The sequence below is a fragment of the Anabrus simplex genome, chromosome 1, assembly GCF_040414725.1.
Source record: "Anabrus simplex isolate iqAnaSimp1 chromosome 1, ASM4041472v1, whole genome shotgun sequence".
Lineage (NCBI taxonomy): Eukaryota > Metazoa > Arthropoda > Insecta > Orthoptera > Tettigoniidae > Anabrus > Anabrus simplex.
The window spans coordinates 1376377302-1376396995 of NC_090265.1; the positions used below are offsets into that span (position 1 = coordinate 1376377302).

General features: G+C 38.9%; 1 protein-coding gene across 2 annotated transcripts in view; it reads left to right on the plus strand.

Moving 5' to 3' along the window:
- LOC136858360 (platelet-activating factor acetylhydrolase) overlaps nt 1–19694 on the plus strand; it is a 109984-nt gene that overhangs the window by 10001 nt on the left and 80289 nt on the right. For both annotated transcript variants that reach the window (XM_067137841.2, XM_067137842.2), the window contains exon 2: nt 13493–13590. In XM_067137841.2, the coding sequence (XP_066993942.2) occupies nt 13493–13590 (98 nt within the window). The remainder of the gene's footprint in view (nt 1–13492; nt 13591–19694) is intronic.

Genomic DNA, 19694 nt, shown 5'->3' on the forward strand with positions numbered 1-19694 from the left:
GGCCCTACAACATCTTCCTTTCCTTGTCTTTCCATTCCCACTTGTGCATTTAGATCTCCCATCAATATCACTTCCTTATCTTCTATCTGTCTCTCCACTTCCTCTAAAAAGTCCTCCAGATGTTCATCTCTGCACCCCGTTTGTGGCGCATACAACTGAAATAGATCTTTCACATCCTTTTCAAAGTGGAGTCTCATCACCATCATCCTATCGCTGACGGATTTTGTATATTCCACATATTCTTGGATATCTTTTCTAAGTATGATGGTCACTCCATTTTTTGCTGCAGGTCCTCCGCTGTAATACAGCCTGTATCCTTCTTTCAGAGGAATCTCTCCTGTGCCCCTCTTCTTGGTCTCACACAGTCCAAGTAGGCCTATGGCTATATCTTTTTCTTTCATAAAGTCAGCCAGTTCCTCGGTCTTTCCTGTCAGTGTCAGGACATTTGCTGTTGCAATCTTTATGAAGTTTGGTGCTGGTTGCCCGTTTCTCACAGTTCCCCCAGCACCTGAAGAGCTGCGCGTCGCTTTTAGCAGGGGACGCCCTAACCTTTTCCGAGGCACCATATCTGCTTTGTCCGTATAGGCTATTGTTACGATGGGCTCGCCACACCCAAAGGCATTTTATACCTACTGCCAGGTTCAAAATTAGGCCGCCCCTAACATGGAACCAGACGCCTTTCGTAGCCGCTCTTCTGGAGTACAGACGCTACGGGTTTGCCCCTTCCGCCATCTCCACTGTACTGAAGTCCACCTTCTCTGCCGTAGATGCCGTTGAGGTCTTTCATGTTTACCTATGTAAATAATAATTTGTGTTTCCCAAGTTGTTCAGAAAACCCTTCCAGTTATGTGTGAGTGTTAATGTAAATGAGCTCTGGAATATTCATGTACCAATGACATATTGTATCATATTCCAGATGTTGTAGATATTTTTAGGTTATGTGCCTTAGTGACAAACTTGTCTCAAGTCAATTCTAGAACAGGTTCTGATGTTATTATAGAATCTTAATGGTATCTTGTAGTAATATGTGCTAAGAAAGCAGAATTGTCTAGAATATATAGCCAGTATATATATTACTTGTGTGTATATATATGTATGAAGAGTGTTGAAAGGAGTCGAGTTGAGTTGTACTAAGACATAAGTCAGTTGGTGATGTTATTGTACCTCAGCTGTTTTGATACCGCGACAATGGCGGATCGCCAGTGAGTTGTTGAAGTAGAGTGTGTTGTTATGGAGTTGTCTTGTTGATACCGCATCGGCAGATCAATCAAGGTTTAGTAGAGTAATGCGTTGATAGCCAGTGTGTTACTGGTGACACCACGACATTGGTGTATTTTGTATGTGATTAGTTCAGTGAGCCAGTCAGTCAGTTGTTGATGCAGCAAGCTATCGGAGATCAGTTGTACCATATTGATACTGCTTTTCATTGCTACTTTTCAGCACCAGTGAATAAGATGTGTAGTGTTAGTGCATCTTATATCCATCTGTAAAGAAGAACTGTGCTTCATTTGTGGTTTCCAGTAGGTATTTGTGATTTTTTTGGGTGCTGAGTTTATGTTAGTGTTATCTAGTGAGTCCACTTTCATTTAATAATGTTTTAGGGTCATATTTATTATCAGTTTTGTGCCCTAAATATCTGCCATCTTGTTCACTGCTACAGTCGTTCCACAGATATCACTACTTAGAGGGAAACTCGTTATATCTATTTTAAACATTTTGCCCTAACTGGCACCATTTTGTCTCATCTGCCATCACCACCATGGAAACCACAAAGAAGATGTGCACTTTACCCTCTTTTCACACAGTTGCCTAGGTCACAGAGCCTGCCCATTTTGTCGGCCATCTTAAGAAGGGCAATTTTTGGTACGACGTGTAGACAACCTCCAAATGGTGTACCTTGGGCAACGGACTGCAAGAGCAGGACGGCAGAAAGTCTACACAAACAGTAACTGAACTAGATCTCATATCTCTCCCGGTTTTTATGATCTACAAACTTATCCCAATGGCTCCTTTAAGAGCCAATTCACACAGGACTCAAAATGCATTGGACCTTGTGCCCATGTCCTACAACTGAACATTGAAGGCATATCCAAAGATAAATGCGAATACCTGAGTAAATTATCTAAAGAACATAAAATTGATCTCATCGCCCTACAAGAATCCCATCTAAAAGAAGATCAGGTAGATTCTAGAGCAAGAATACCCGGATATAAAATTGTAGGCATGCTTGGTTCAGAGATTTATGGTTCTATCATGTACATTTGCCAGGACATATCCGACTACAGTGTTACTTCTTGCTACCGACAAAGTAATACTGAAATCATCTCTGTCAACGTAATGAGAACAACAATATCTGCAGTGTACAAACCACCACAGGAACGCTGGCCAGATCCCCCTCTTCCAAACATAAGTCATCCAGGTGTTAACCTTGGTGATTTCAACAGCCATCACACTTCATGGGGGTATGACAAAAATGATGAAAATGGTGAAAAGCTATCAGATTGGATGGACCTGAACCAACTTCATCTGTCCTACGACGCAAAAGACAAAAAAATCTTTCCATTCTGCTAGATAGCATAAAGACACCAATCCTGATCTCTGCCTAATAACAATGGATGCTAAGCATATTCCTTTACCTCACACAAGATATTTACTATCAGGTTTTCCACACAGCCAGCATCGTCCAATTATTTTAACCATCGGTTTACAAGTTCCATTAATTACAACAAAACAGAAACTCAGATGGAACTTCAAGAAAGTGCAATGGATTAAGTATTCTCATGAGGTTGATTCTCATCTTCGCTGGATTCCACCAAAACTAGAGAATTATAAATGCTTTGTTGGAACAATTATTGGAGCAGCAAAACGAAACATACCTTGTGGGTATAGAAGGAACTATATTCCTTGCTGGAATGAAGAGACTGAAGAACTTGCTAAAGCATGCGAAGAAAACGGAGATCCTGCCTTGGGCATGCAGATTCTACAATCCTTGAACACCCAAAGAAGGGAGCACTGGCATAGCACAACACAAGGTCTTGATTTTTCTCACCCCAGTCACAAAGGTTGGTCACTTCTTAGAAAACTTGGAGCAGTAACACCACTGCCGGTTTCCAGAACTGAACTCAATCCATCTTCCATCACACAACACATTAAAAAGAGGTAGAAAATGTTCCGAGATGCCTGCCAATACAAAATTATACAAGAGAGTCTTAAAGCAATCAATGATAAGCTGGATGATAACCCATTTTATTCCTCTCCTTTTACGATTGCTGAACTCAATCAAGCAATTTAATCTTTGAAATCTGGAAAAGCAGCTGGTCTGGATGGTATATTCCCAGAATTTATAACTCACCTAGGAAGTAATGGCAGGAAGTGGCTCAGGAATTCCTTCTCAGATATCCTTGCCAAAGAAAAAAACACCACCAGAGTTCAAAATTGCAAAAATCATCACAATCTTTAAACCTGGGAAACCAGCAGACTACCCAGCAAGCTACCGTCCAATTTCACTCCTCAGCGTTTGCTATAAAATTCTGGAACGCCTAATTTACAACAGAATATACTGCACATTAGACAGCAGAATACCACCAGAACAGGCTGGATTCAGGGAAAAACGAAGCTGTTGTGAGCAAGTCTTAGCTTTGACATCCTTTATAGAATCAGGTTTCCAAAGAGGATTGAAAACATCCGTGGCTTTCATCGACTTAACTGCTGCATATGATACAGTGTGGATTGATGGATTAATGTTGAAGATAAAACAAGCACTACCGTGTAGAAGACTCACTGCCCTGTTATCTACCATGTTAAGGAATTGTTTTTTCAGAGTGTGCTCAGGTGACAAGATGAGCAAGTCATACAGCATCAAGAATGGCCTCCCTCAAGGATCTGTCTTAGCCCCATTGTTCTTCAACCTATGTACAAGTGATGTACCAGAAACAATGTCCCCTAAGTTCTGCTATGCTGATGACTCTGCCATAGCATTTCAATTAAAATTGAAATAATTGATAAGGAGATTCCATCTATTCAATACCAAAGAATAAGAAATGTAGAGAATTACATTCTCATTTAATAATAATTAGAAATGGTACCGGTTTCGACCCTAGTCCAGGTCATCATCAGCCGATTAAGAAATGGAAAACAATGCATAGGATCAGTAGAAGAAGCAATATGAAAAGGAAATGAACGGGGGTAGACACTGTAAAACTTAGAAGAAGTAAAATATAAGTCATTCAAAAGAAAATTAGTGCACAATTCTCTTAGCGGCAGCAAGGCACAAGCAGCGCTAGGCAAAGTCCCACAATGATTACGAATAGCGGAGAACTGTTCAAAGCCAGTTATTTAAACACTGTCAGGCATAAAGTCACATCACAATCGAACACATACGAAGGTCCATATTCGTGTAGGGGTTGAAGACGAGCAGATTCATTGAAGCAACTTGCCAGCTCCCGGTAATCAGCACGTTCATTTCCTTTTCATATTGCTTCTTCTACTGATCCTATGCATTGTTTTCCATTTCTTAATCGGCTGATGATGACCTGGACTAGGGTCGAAACCGGTACCATTTCTAATTATTATTAAATGAGAATGTAATTCTCTACATTTCTTATTCTTTGGTATTGAATAGATGGAATCTCCTTATCAATTATTTCAATTTTAATTGTGATATTCTTCAATACGGAACAATGAAATTTTTAACTTTAAATAGCAATTCAAACTAACCATCTTGAAGAAGGAGAAGAAATCCTGACACAGGATCTACAAAACTAGAAAACTATTTCAAACAATGGAGGCTTTGCACAAACCCATCAAAAACGGAGGCTACAGCTTTTCACCTTAACAATAGAATCTCCAAACAAGAGTTGAACATTACATTCTGCGGAAAAAGGGTGAGAAACAATCCTAACCCCAAATACCTGGGAGTTACTCTGGACCGCTCTCTGACTTACAGAAAACACCTCGAGAATACTGCAGGAAAACTTAGGACCAGGAATAACATCATTCCCAAATTAGCCGGCACAACATGGGATGCTGATGCAAGTACTCTTTATATGGCGAGCCTTGCACTGGTCTACTCTGTTGCCAAATACTGTGCACCGATATGGTATAGAAGTGCCTATGTCCACAGAGTGGATACTCAACTCAATGAGACCTTAAGGATCGTAACAGGCGCATTACAATCAACCCCTGTGCCATGGTTGCACATACTGGCAAGTATACCTCCTCCACAACTGAGAAGACAACAAGCTACTGCCCAAACTTGGAAAACTTACATCTGTCCTGACTTTAAACACCTTCCAATTCACTCAGTGCTGAGTAATCCACCAACCATGCATCTGAAATCCAGGAAGCCTATTTGGGATGATAACATTATTAAGCAGCCAGGGCCTTTCAACATCAACAAAGACCGAGCTCGATAGCTGCAGTCGCTTAAGTGTGGCCAGTATCCAATAATCGGGAGATAGTGGGTTCGAGCCCCACTGTCGACAGCCCTGAAGATGGTTTTCCGTGTTTTCCTATTTTCACACCAGGCAAATGTCCGCCTCTGTAACGTAACGGTTAGTGTTATTAGCTGCCGTCCTTGGGGGCCCGGGTTCGATTCCCGGTACTGCCAGAAATTTAAGAGTGGTAGGAGGGCTGGTATGTGGTTGAAATGGTACATGCAGCTCACCTCCAATGGGGGTGTGCCTGAAAAGAGCTGAACCACCTCGGGATGAGGACACGAGTTTACTTAAGCTGCCTCTGTGGATCAGTGGTAGAGTGTCAGCCTCCGGATCCCAAAATAGTTCAAACCCGGCAGAGGTAGTCGGATTTTTGAAGGGTGGAAAAAAGTCCATTCGACACTCCATGTCATACGATGTTGGCATGTAAAAGATCTCTGGTGACACATTTGGTGTTTACCTGACAAAATTCATTAAATCTCAGCCATAGACGCCCAAGAGAGTTTCGGTTTACTCGGTCTGCCATCTAGCGGGCCTAGAGTAAAATGGAACATCGAAATTGATGAGCAGACAGCCAGCTGCATCAAATTGAAATGTCTGCACACGGTAGCTGAGGCCATACGATTATTATTATTATTATTATTATTATTATTATTATTATTATTATTATTATTATTATTACTAGGCAAATACTGGGGCTGTACCTTAATTAAGGCTACAGCCGTTTCCTTCCAGTTCCTAGGCCTTTCCTATCCCATCATCGCCATAAGACTTATCTGCGTCGGTGCGACGTAAAGCAAAAAAAAAAAAAAAAAAAACCATCAGCATCAACAAAGTCTGGAAGGAAGGGTGGAGAGATTTCTCATCATCTCGTCAAATCCAATTAGATGGTCCTTCCCAACAAGTTCCAGGAACTGATCTACCAAGAGCTACGTGGTGCCAACTAAACCGCGTACGAACTGGTCATGGTAGGTGCAAAGCAACACTGCACAAATGGGGATGGCTAGATTCACCTGCTTGAGGCTGCAGAGCTCAAGAACAGACGATAAACCACGTCATTCGGGAGTGTCCACAACGTAGATTCACAGGTGTTTGGGAAGAGTTCATGAAAGCATCAACTCCAGCGCTTTCCTGGCTGAAGTTCATTTTTAATTTATTATGTGCATATTTGTGTTAAATAATGTAGGTCATTTGTTCCATACGAAATATATATACTGCTTTTCAGATCAATTGTAAATTATTGTGTATAGATTTTGAGTGTTAGCTTATTATATTTATGTTGAGTGAAAATATATATAAATAAATATAAGTGTATTCAGTGATAGTAGTGGTGTTTATCGTCATTATTTAATTACATCGGTGCATGTTATATCACCCTCTAACTCTTTGGGAAGTTTATAATCAGTTGGTGCACATATCTAGATTAAATGGATGTGTTTAGGGTGTACTTTTAGTTGGAGTAGCATAGAATGTTCTGAGTATGGTGCAAAGTTGGAGATACAGTCGACGAAGCTCTGAGATATTAGCTACCTGAGTAATACACTGTTGTCCCTTTCTTTCCACACTGCCCATTACCTATCCAATACAGTACAGATACTCCCATAAATATTCGGTCACTCTGATTTCTCACACACATTTATTGGGTAGTTATTCTTGCACTAAAATGATAACGTATAATACAACAAAACATATAGGAAAACATAATAACACCTTATACAGACATTGTCATATAAGTCAAACTCTTCTGACAGTCATTAGTACGCCCTGTGTCGTACATTAAATAAAAACAATAATTCCAGTGCTGCCTCGAAAATATTCGGCCACTATAGAAAAAGCAACATAAACTTGCATAATTCACAACATCTAGTACTTTGTCGGTCCATCTTGAGGTTTTAGGACTATTCCAGTCAATTTGGCATACTGGCGATAACTTCCTTGATATAATGAGGGCTTAATGCCACCCATTCTTGTAGCAGTCTCCTCTCCAAGTCTGTGAGGGAACATGGCCACTGCAATTGCAGAACTGCCTTCTTTCGACTCCACACATTCTCGATGGGGTTCAGATCGGGTGATTGTGGTGGAGTTTCAAAACCTTCGGGCAGTTGTACAGCAGCTACTCCCTGACAAGTTACGACTTGTACTTGGGGTCGTTATCTTGGTAGAACTGTATACCAAGTTGTTCTGCAAACTGTCGCAAATTGTTTTTTGAGGATTGCCAAATAGCCCTTTTTTGTCAAAGTATGTTCAATGAAACTCAGAGCACCAACCCCGTTTGATGCAACAGATCCCTATACCATTGCACTTCCCCCACGATTTTTTACTGTTGCTTGTAAATTGCTTGATCTCAGTTCCTTGTGACGTTTCCGCCACACCAATTGCTTTTTGTCGGACCCGAAGATGTTGAACTTTGGCTCATCAACAAATAATACATCCTCCCACCAAGCACTGGGTTTGTTTACATAGATTTTTGCTAACTCTGGCCGCTGTTTTTATTTTTTATTTACCGCACTAATGTATGGTTTCCTACTAGCTCTTCTCCAAAAGAACTCATTCCTTCGCAGTGCTCTTTGCACGGTTTCAGTACCCGCTTTCTTTTCTCACTCCTCTAAAACAGCTGCTGTCAGTTTCGGAACACTAATTTTCGGATTTTGTTTCCCATCCCGAAGCACAAACCGCTCCTCTCATTCTGTCAGCCTGTTTGGTCTGCCTGTCTGGGGAACTGAATCAATTCTGTCTTCATTTTTGAATCATCTTATTATATTTCCAATTGTTGTTCTGCTTATGTTATGCATCTTCGATACCTTTCTATGCGATTTACCTCGAGCATGATGGAATATCACAAGCTGGCATTCTTCAAACGTGGTATTGTGTTGTCCTTTGCACCCCATTTGATACCAGTCTGCAACACTGCAGCAAATGATTTTGGCACAACATGTCTTGCGGCACTGCACTCTGAACTGAACGTTTTGCAACGCTATGTGCCTTTTCGCTGTCAATGAACACAATGGCAATCCCGGCCTTTCCGTGTGACCAAAAATATTTGAGGCATATCATTTCACCCATGTGCACAATGTCCTTTCTTTTACAGCATACTATACGTCAATGCTCCGTGATTCCTCTTCGGCATAAGCAACCACATGTAGTTCCATTACACGGACACATTTGGTTTCGCATTCTGCTCATGGTTGCGTTATCATCACTGCTTCGTGGATTTTATCAGTGGGCAAATATTTATAGGATTGACTGTATGCTTTTAATAATACATACTCAATTCCTTTTCCATTTAAATATTTTGTTTACAGACTGTGTGTGCTAAAAGATGTTTATTGTTACTGGTAATTTATAAATTGCTTAAGAAGAGGGTACTGAAGGCAAGAGTTTTAAATTTAGTCACATACATACGTACTGAGCCCTTATTGAAGTGCTCATTTAATTAATCGGTCATTTTTTTGAATGTACAGAGAATATTTAATTTTTATTAAGTACTAGTAACTGGCAGGTAAGGTAACATTTATATTCAGCAGCACATGTCACAATTTCTGCAGGGAGCTTGGAGCTCAGATTTATTTGCTCGCCAACTAAGTTTAGAAGGAGGAATTTTGACATGACGTATACAAAGCAGAACAAGGAAACAATAGAACTCCAACAGCCAGACCAACGGACAACATTTTGGAGGCCCGGCGAGAGGCTAGAGGAGCTGCAAATATATGTTTGAAGTAAGCGTTGGGTACATGATGTGTTCGGCCAGTGAAATGATAGAGCCACAGTCAATTTGGCTAGGCATTGGTCTATGCAACTGATGGCCCCCATCGAGGATACAATGGAGTCAGAGGACAAATTGATAAAAACAATGAGGGCATGGGCTAGCCACCTTTTTATTTGGCGAGATGCATGCAGGTAACATCGTGAGAAAAAGTTTTCATTTACGCGAGTGATCGTGTGGGGACTTGTAATTTGTTGGAGGACTCTCAGTATGCATTTAACCTATTCTAGTTTTCAAATACTGGGAGAATGGCATTTAACTTTCGATTTCCAGAGGGAGAGAACAGTTTCATCTAATCATTTCGAATGCATAGTAGCCTACCTGTGTAAGTAGTTTCCTGAGAAAATAAACTTTACAATTTCCAGTCTTGCATATACGTGGGAAATATCTTACCTAGTTACGGTAAGATAAGAGTTGTTCCACTAGGCTGAATGAGAACTGGTTTCACGGTCAGTGGAAATTACCCCAGCTGTAGTACTCTAGTAATCGGCAGGTTAATCTTGACCTAGTTTCTACATTGGGAACGAGGGCGTGATTTAGACGACGTCCAGAAGCAGAAGCAGCAACAGAAAATACATCACTTTTCTACGCCAGGATGGAGACCAAAGCACTGATCCAAGTCTTTTCTGAAGGCATCATCATCAATATGGCTGACTAAAACACGATGGGGGCCGGCTGTTCCTAGGGCTGGTGGCAATAAGTAAAAAAAAATAGATGAGTACAGAATTTTCAATGTAATTATGTGAGTGTGAACGTGTTTTAATGTTGCAAAAAGGGGATAGGTTAGTTTTTATATTTAATTTCAGTAAATTTAGCTCTTGTTTGGAAGGACTACATCCTATTTAAAGAAAATGTTAGGAAGCTTCTTAATATAAATATAATTGTAACGTAAATGTGGACCAATTGCATACGGTCACAGTTTTCTTTCCTTTCATTTTATGCAGATTTTTAGCTGAGTGGTTAGCATCATTTCTTTTGCGAGTCAGTTTCTTATTTTAGCCTCATTTATTTTTGATTTGTTTTGCTTCAATGTTTGAGACACAGTGTATGTCTCGGGGCTTACATGTAAATGTAAATAAGAATTTTAATAAAAGTCAGGAAGGACTAGAGTAAAGTATTAAGGCAAACTCAAACCATACGGGAACATGCCGTCACATTTTCTGAGATTTATTGCATGATGTGTGAATGAGAGTGTGTGAGACGGTGGAGTTTGGATCCGCTTATTTTGATAGCCTCATCTTCGTGACTATATGAATATCAAGATGAGTGTAAATTAGTAATTGATTCGCGAGTTCTTCGGACCTAGTTTCGTATTCCAAGTTCCGTCTAGTTAGAATAGATTTTTCTGTAAAATTTTATTGCTATTATTAATGTGAGTTTCTCGAGTTGTAAGATTGAGATATTTCAGTAGCTTGCCGATGTTCAGACATGATCGATTGTCTATGTGGCAATTTCCTGGTTTTAGATTTTGATATTTATTACAGAGTTGGCCACTTTATTATTCAAGCTTAGCTTTACGAGCACGAGTGCTTTGATTTGTGACCAGCGCAGTCTTGTTTCTTTTCATGCAAGCGAATGTTAAATGACATCATTTATATTTGTATCTGTTTTGACAACTTTAGGACATGTGATATGGCTTAGTATGATTTTGAGTAAGAGGACGTGTTCCTCATTTGAAAGGCCTACATCTTCGTGCTTTTGTCACTTCCTTCAGGTAGACTGTTGAGCAGCGTGTGTAAAGGGTTGGACCCTGTGTTTTTGATGTTTGCTGCTTTATTTTGGGAGACTGAATCTCCGCTTTTGAGTCATTCTGCCGTGTGTTGGCGAGGGTGAGAAGTGTGTCTACCAAGGAGAGTTTCTTTTAATAATAATATACTAATAATAATAATGTTATTTGCTTTACGTCACACTAACTACTTTTTAAGGTCTTTGGAGATGCCGAGGTTCCAGAATTTAGTCCCACAGGAGTTCTTTTACGTGCCAGTAAATCTACTGACATGGGGCTGTCGTATTTGAGCACCTTCAAATACCACCGGACTGAGCCAGGATCGAACCTGCCAGGTTGGGGTTAGAAGGCCAGCGCCTTAACTGTCTGAGCCACTCAGCCCGGCTGGAGAGTTTCTTTTAGCAGTCTATACTTCGTGATGATTTTATTTGTTTTTGTCCATGTCACTACGTGTTGCAGTAGACAAGATATTTTATACCGCAATGTTTAGTTTTGATTTTCTTTTATGATATAACCGCGCTGAGGAACATTTGTGTCATGCGATTTATTTCAGGAACCAATGTTGAAATATGTGTTAAAAGTTAAAGACTACTCTGTTATTTTTTTAAAATGAATTTATGCCATGTATTTGTGCATGTCATTATAAAGTCCACTAGTTGATTGATTTTGTGTCATATAATTTATTTCAGGAACCTACGTTGAATAGGAAGTGTTGCTTAAAGTGTAAACTTATTTCCTTATATTTTCCATCGAGTCTTTGAGCGAGTGAAAGTTGCGTAAATGTCGCATGCTTTTCTTGATGAGCCCTGGAAAATATCACATCATGTTTTTATTTCTTTGATTGTGTATATTTGCCATTTCTGTGATTTTATTTTGTGTGGTTCTGATCCACAATGTTTATTGTGCTCATGAGATTGCTCATTATTCAGGTTGTATATAGTTGTAGGATATTTTACCACTCAGCATGTTATATATTGTACAGTTAGATTAGTTTTTCGTCTCCCGTTTGTGCATTAAATTGCATCTCTTCATAAGCTTAGGGACTCCCACTGCCATGTCAAGTGTGCAGGAAAGGTGAACATACTCATCTACAGTTGAAAGTGTTAACAAAAGTAAAGCCAGGTGCGCGGTGCGAGCACGCAAGCCAATGTGTTAAAATTAATGAAACCTCAAGATATGATTTGATAAGTTAAGTATGTATGTTTGTAATATATTTTTGATTCTCAAGATGGACTTTATCAAGCTGAAAGAAAAATTCTGAGTCATGTAAAAATTTGAATCATTTGATACTTTTTGCTAGTTTTTTTTTCATATTTTTCTTGTTTATTTTAATAAACTGATTTTCCTCCAAAACTGACGTTATGCTTCGCTTTACTTTTTTACTTTTTTAGCTGACCTCACCATGTCCATATTATGTTATATGTTCCCCTTCAAAATCTAGGGCTTATGTATTTTAGGGCAGTTTTTAAATCATAGTTCGAACTGAGTACCCCTGAGAGAGGCTGACTAGTCTGGGGCAAATTACCTCGATGGTAGAAACAGGGACAGTACAGTACATGCATACATACATACATACATACATACATACATACATACATATTCCATATATTTTTTATTGCTAGTGGTTTGATACTGCACCAACACATGGAAGGTTTTTGGCGATGGAAAGATGAGAAAGGGGTAGGATTGGGAAGGTAGCGGTCGTGGCCTTACTTAAGGTACAGCCTAAACATTTGCCTGGCATCTCCATTATAGACTGTTATGCCTATCAGTTTAGTCTGCAAGCCTCTGTGAATTAACTGTGTGCCTCCACAGCCTCTGTTTGTAGCTAGCTCTGTGGCAGTGTTTAGTTCTATACCTTTAATTTTTAAATCATTAAAAGCTGGATCTAAACCATTGTCATCTTTGTCTCCCTCTGCTTCTCTTACCCTCCATGGCTGAATTCATTGTTGTCAATGATAATTGTTGTTCAAAGGGGCCCAACATTAAGATCATTGGCCCTCGTTCTCCTAGGTAATCTATCCTTTTCCATACACCTCACATGACCACACTACTGAAGCCAGTATATACACACAGGTTCATCCATGGTGTTTATTCCTAAATTATCCTTTATCTCAACATGGGGAGTATCTTTCTACTGTCCTTGTTCCTGCTTGTTTGTACTAGCAATCATTCTTGCTACCTTCTTGTCTGTTACTTCCAACTTATGAATAAGATATCCTGAGCCCACCCAGATTTCACTCCCATATAACTGATCTCCAATAGCTCGCTACATCAACAACTGACAGTCTACACTCACAACTTGCTCACTGATCTAATCACATACAAAATATAGAGTACTAACAAAAGCACTGCAGTTGCAGTGTCAGCAGTAACACACTATCAACACATTACTCTACTAAACCTCGATTGATCTGTCAACCCAGTATCAACAATACACTCTATTTCATCAACTCACTGCTGATCCAAGATAATTAACATTAATTATTATACCAGCTATGTTATGTTGCTTTGTATGTTTCTTGCTTGCCCACATCATGAATATAATTGAATATTGTAATTTTACAGGACCTTATGTCCCTGGATGCTTTGATCTGATGACGGACTATTCACCTGATGGATGTTTTGTTAGATTGCATTATCCAACTTCACTGTCACAGGTCAAGGTAATTTTATTTGATACTTAAAATATGTTACAATATTGTGAGAATAGTATTGGTAGCATTAGGGAATAAAAGAATATCCATTGCAACTGCTTAGAGTGATATATCTATATAAATCTTATTCCTTATTTGGTTTACACTCTATCCCTCATGAGGAACAACTGTGTCTTGAGTTAAAATTTCCACAAAAGTGTTAAGCTTGTATATTATTTTGAAATTTTTAACATAATTCCTTAAAATGTTATCCAGAGCACAATAAAGAAATAAAGAAATAAACAAATCAATCAATCAATCAATCAATCAATCAATCAATCAATCAATCAATCAATCCTGATCTGCATTTAGGGCAGTCACCCAGGTGGCAGATTCTCTATCTGTTGTTTTCCTAGCCTTTTCTTAAATGATTGCAAAGAAATTGGAAATTTATTTAATGTCTCCCTTGGTAAGTTATTCCAATCCCTAACACCCCTTCCTATAAAAGAATATTTGCCCCAATTTGTCCTCTTCAATTCCAACTTTATCTTCATATTGTGATCTTTACTCTTTTGTCGAAAATCACCCAGAACAAATCGAGCTGCTTTTCTTTGAATTTTTTCCATTTCTTGAAGTAATCCAGGTGAGGGTCCCATACACTGGAACCATACTCTAGTTGGAGTCTTACCATAGACATTCCCCATAAGGAACTTTCACCCAATCAACACAATAATTGAAACTGAGAGGACTTTTCCTATTTGTGAAACTCACAACCTGACTTTTAACCTCGTTTATCATCATACCATTGCCTGCTGTACATCTCACAACATTATTGATGTCATTTTGCAGTTGCTCACAATCTTGTAACTTATTTATCGCTTTATACAGAATAACATCATTTGCAAAAAGCCTTATCGCTGATTCCACTTCTTTACTCATATCATTTATATATATATATATATATATATATATATATATATATAAGAAAACATAAAGGTCCAATAATACTGCCTTGAGGAGCTCCCCTCTTAATTATTACTCTAATTCTCTGAGATCTATTTTCTAGAAATATAGCAATCCATTCAGTCACTCTTTTGTCTAGTCCAACTGCACTCTTTTTTGCCAGTAGTCTCACATTATTTATTTAGTGTATCATGCTACAGTTGACAGTCGACTATGTACAAGTTCTTAACAGGCAAAAAAAGAAAAAGACTCTTTATACATAAAATATATATGTACAAACTCCACATTAGAAAGGTTAATGTGGGGGTCTTTCAGTCTCTTAGAGACGAATGTCCAGCTCTTCCAGCCAAGAAAGTGCCTCTGAGGTCACTCGGTGAATGTCCTCAATGGAACCAGCAAAAGCTCCAGAGGGCATTCCTTCAGAATGTGCAGGATGGTTTGCACTTCAGCACCACAATCACAAGCTGGAGAATCTTTCCAGCTCCACTGATGCGGAGCACAAGCACTTCTTCCTATTCCGCAGTGTATCCTGTTGAGTGTGGTCCAGGTGGAGCGAGGAAGGTTGAACCCAGGCAACTTTGTAGTTGAATCCCTGATGTTGACAGTGCCATGACTGTGTGATTGAGACCATTCATGTTTCCATATTTTGTCAGACTTGAAATGTGAATTAACTAATTCCTTTGCCGTCTTCCAGGCAGGTTTCCGTGACTTGAGTCTCATTATGACATTTTCATCTGTATCCTGATGTAATGGGACGTAACTGTTCTTTGCTATCCTGGTCCACAGTCTAACAAAGGTGCTTTGCCATCTGATGTGAGGAGGCTGAATGCTGCTCAGTATCGGTAACCATTGAATAGATGTAGAGCGCAATGTACCAGATATAATTCTCATTGTGTGGTGCAGTTGGACATCAACCAGACTAGTGTGGGAGCTATTGAGCCATACAGAGGAGCAATATTCAGCGGGTAAATATACTATTGCTAGAGTAATTGTTGGTAGTGTGCGTGCATCTGCACCCCATGAAATACCAGCTAGTCTACCCAGCAAATTGTTATGGCTTTTAAGCTTAGCAGTCAGTTTCTCAATTTGGCGTCGATAGGTTAAGGACCTGCCTAAAGTTACACCAAGATATTTTGGATTGGTATTACACTGCAGTGTGTGGTTTCTGAACTTGATCGTAGGTTGATAGTTTACCAGCCTGTTATTTAGGTGGAACGTAGCTACCTCTATCTTTAGTGGACTAGGTTTCAGGTGCCATTTTTTGAAATAATCGTCCATCTTGTCAAGGTCTTGGAATAGAATGTCTTCTGCCTCATTGAAGTCTGTTCTTTGTATGGTGAGGTTGATATCATCTGTATAGATGAACTTACGAGATACAGTTTCTGGGAGATCATGGATGTATAAGTTGGAGAGAACAGGAGACAAGACTGATCCCTGTGGCAAGCCATTATTAAGTTTATGTAATCTGCTATGGACATGTTCTGTATGAATTAGGAAAAATGTGTTACTGAGCATATTTTTTATCATGGTGAAAATTTTAAGACGTGGTATAGTTCTGATGAGTTTCAGGAGCAGGCCTTCTTTCCAAACAGTGTCATAAGCAGCCGTGAGATCAAGGAACACAGATAGATTTTTCATTTTCCTCTCAAATCCTGCTTCAAGGAAGGAAGTCAAAGCGAGAACCTGATCACTGCAGTCTTGACCCTGCCTGAAACCAGCTTGCTCAAGTGAATAAGGTGTTCAATTGCAGGAGATATTCTATTGAGGATCAGTTTTTCTAGAAGCTTATATGTAACACTTTGTAGAGATGAGGTGATTTGGGATCCTTGCCTGGCTTCAATATAACAATAATTTTAGCTGTTTTGAATAGAGCAGGCAGGCAGCCCAATTGCAGAAGATCACTGAAGAAAGAAGCAAGCTGGACCACAGTTCTTTATAAGTTCAGGGTATATGCCATCAAGTCCTGCAGCTTTACCATTTCTGATTGTGTCCAAACCTTTTTGCACCTCTTCTGGAGAAAATGGACTTGCATACTGGTCATTGGCTGGATGTCTTGTTTTCTCTGCCACCCTATCAAATGCTTTAGACAGGTCAATCACAATACAATCCTTGTTACCTCCTGAATCCAAGATATCTGCTATATTTTGCTGAAATCCTACAAGTTGAGCTTCAGTGGAATAACTGTTCCTAAACCCGAACTGCCTTCTATCAAACCAGTTATTAATTTTGCAAACATATCTAATATAATCAGGAAGAATGCCTTCCCAAAGCTTACATGCAATACATGTCAAACTTGCATGTAATTTTCAGATTTATGTACATCACCCTTTCCTTTATATATAGGGGTTACTATAGCAACTCTCCATTCATTTGGCATAGCTTCATGCAAACAATAATCAAATAAGTACTTCAGATATGGTGCTATATCCCAACCCATTGTCTTTAGTATATCCCACGAAACCTTATCAATTCCAGCTGCTTTTCTAGTTTTCAACTTTCGTATCTTACTGTAAATGTCATTGTTATCATTTTAATACTTCTTTAGTATTAGTCACCTGCTCTATCTGGACATTATCCTTGTAACCAACAATCTTTACATACTGCTGACTGAATACTTCTGCCTTTTGAAGATCCTTGTATACACACTCCCCTTGTTCAGTAATGATTCCTGGAATGTCCTTCTTGGAACCTGTTTCTGCCTTAAAATACCTATACGTACTCTTCCATCTATATATATAAAATAAGAGTTTTGTCTATATATTGTTCAGAATTTAAAGAGGATGATATTTCTGTATCAATCATGCCCACAGTAACAAGGAAATGCACTTTTTAATTTTCCGTAATTTCTGTCTGTCTGTATGTATGTATGTACACTCATCATGAGAAAATGGCTGAAGAGAATTTAATAAATATCAGTATGCAAAGTCAGGGAATATGTCACTACAATGTAGGCCATAAATAATTTTAATTACGCTGAGTAAAATGGTAGTTTAGGGGAAGGCCTAACATTTAATTCTTAAATATTTATGTTATAAGTCGTCATCTCTTAATAAAAAGTGGTAGTCAAAGTCGGAGAATAAGTCACTATGATCTAGGCTGTAAATAATTGTATTCACGCTGAGAAACATGGTAGTTTAGGGGAAGGCCCTAAAATTTCATTGTCAAATATTTATGTTATTAGTGGTCGTATCAATAAATACTACATAATTAAAGTTATACAGTATTACATATCCGATCATTTATGTCTTATACATTGTTACCGTATTGGCTATTATCACAGAGATATTCATGAATTTGGATTTTTGTTACCAAGTCCATATCAGTGCCGAATCACAAGAAAATAGGTAAACAGAATTTAATGAAAATCTATAATGTAAAGTCGGGGAATAAGGAACTACAGTCTACACTATAAATAATTTTATAAGATGCCCTAATATCACAGAGTTGAAAGAAACCTAAATGTGAAGGGCTACATTATAGAAAGCTCATAAAATTGATTAACAATAACATTACATTGACCATTGTTTGTTGCGATGTGCCTTGTGTCTTCTGCTGGCACTCAACTCCGTTGTATAGGATTACTGCTGCATACCAAGTTTTTTTTTAAATTTGCTCTACGCCGCACCAAAACAGATAGGTCTTATGGCAACAATGGGATAGGAAAGGCTAGGAGTGTGAAGGAAGCGGCCTTGGCCTTAATTAAGGTACATCCCCAGCATTTGCCTGGTGTGAAAATGGGAAACCATGGAATACCACCTTCAGGGCTGCCAACAGTGGGGTTTGAATCCACTATCTGCCGGATGCAAGCTCACAGCTGCCTGCTACTAACCACGCGGCCAACTCGCCCGGTCGTACCCAGTGTAACAGCCTGCCTGAATGTTGGTGGGAAGTAGCTGGGGAGTTAGATAAATTTCTTCTTTAGCATGCCAGTCCTCTGGTTAATAAATTTTCTGATACTACTGGTACGTAACACACTGGTTCATCAAAGCATTTAAGCTATTCATTTCCTACTCTGAAGCACTGATTAGAATGAGCAGTATGAATATTTAACGGAAGAATGGCAGAGGAGTGTTCATGGCTGTCTGCATCCTGGTCATTCCAGCTCTGAAACTTTGAACTGTAAGATCGGCACCATAGTGCTATTCGTTAAAAGTGAGAAAATGTGCAGTTTATCATTTGATAGAGTATTTTATATGAGAACATTACTTTTAATCGCTACATTTTCTTACTGATGTTTTTGTAATGACCTATGTTGACTTCAGTTAGAAAAACCACAAAAAGTCAGTCTTTCTGAGAATCCCGTAGCGAAGCACAGGTACATCAGCTAGTTTTTCACTAAAATTTGTATGACCGCCAGTTATGCTTGCCATCATGTTATCCTTAGCTGACTTCTTTGCTAGATTCAATTTCCTAGTAAGTTCCTTCAATTTCTCCTTACTTCCACAGCCATTTCTAACTCTATTTCTTTTCAACCTGCACTTCCTTCTTAGTCTCTTTACTTCTCTGTTATAATATAGTGTATCTTTACCATTCCTTACCACCTTTAAAGGTACAAACCTATTTTCACATTCCACAACAATTGTTTTAAACCCATCCCGGAGTCTGTTTACAAATTTATTTACCATTTTCCACTTATCATAGTTACTTTTAAAAAACTTCCTCATGCCTATTTTAGCCGTATGATAGTGCCTAATAGTTCTAATTTTAATACCTTCCATTCTTTCACATTTATTTTTAACTATGACAAAAACAGCTTTGTGACCACTAATACCATCTATTGCTTCAATTTCTCTATAGAGTTCATTTGGTTTTACCAGCACCACATCCAGACTATTCTTCCCTGTAGTTGGTTCAATCACTTTCTGAATCAGCTGCCCTTCCCATATTGACCTATTTGCCATTTGTTGGTCATGCTTCCTCCGTTCCCAATTGACATTTGGTAAATTGAGATCACCCGCTGCTATCACATTCCTTTCCATATCGTTTCCCACATAACTGATTATCTTATCAAATAATTCTGAATCAGCGTCAGCGTTACCATTTCCCGGTCTGTACACTCCAAAGACGTCAATTTGCCTATCATCTTTAGAGATGAGCCTTACACCTAGAATTTCATGTTTGTCATCTTTAACTTTCTTGTAGTTTACAAGTTCTTTTTTCACCTGAATGAA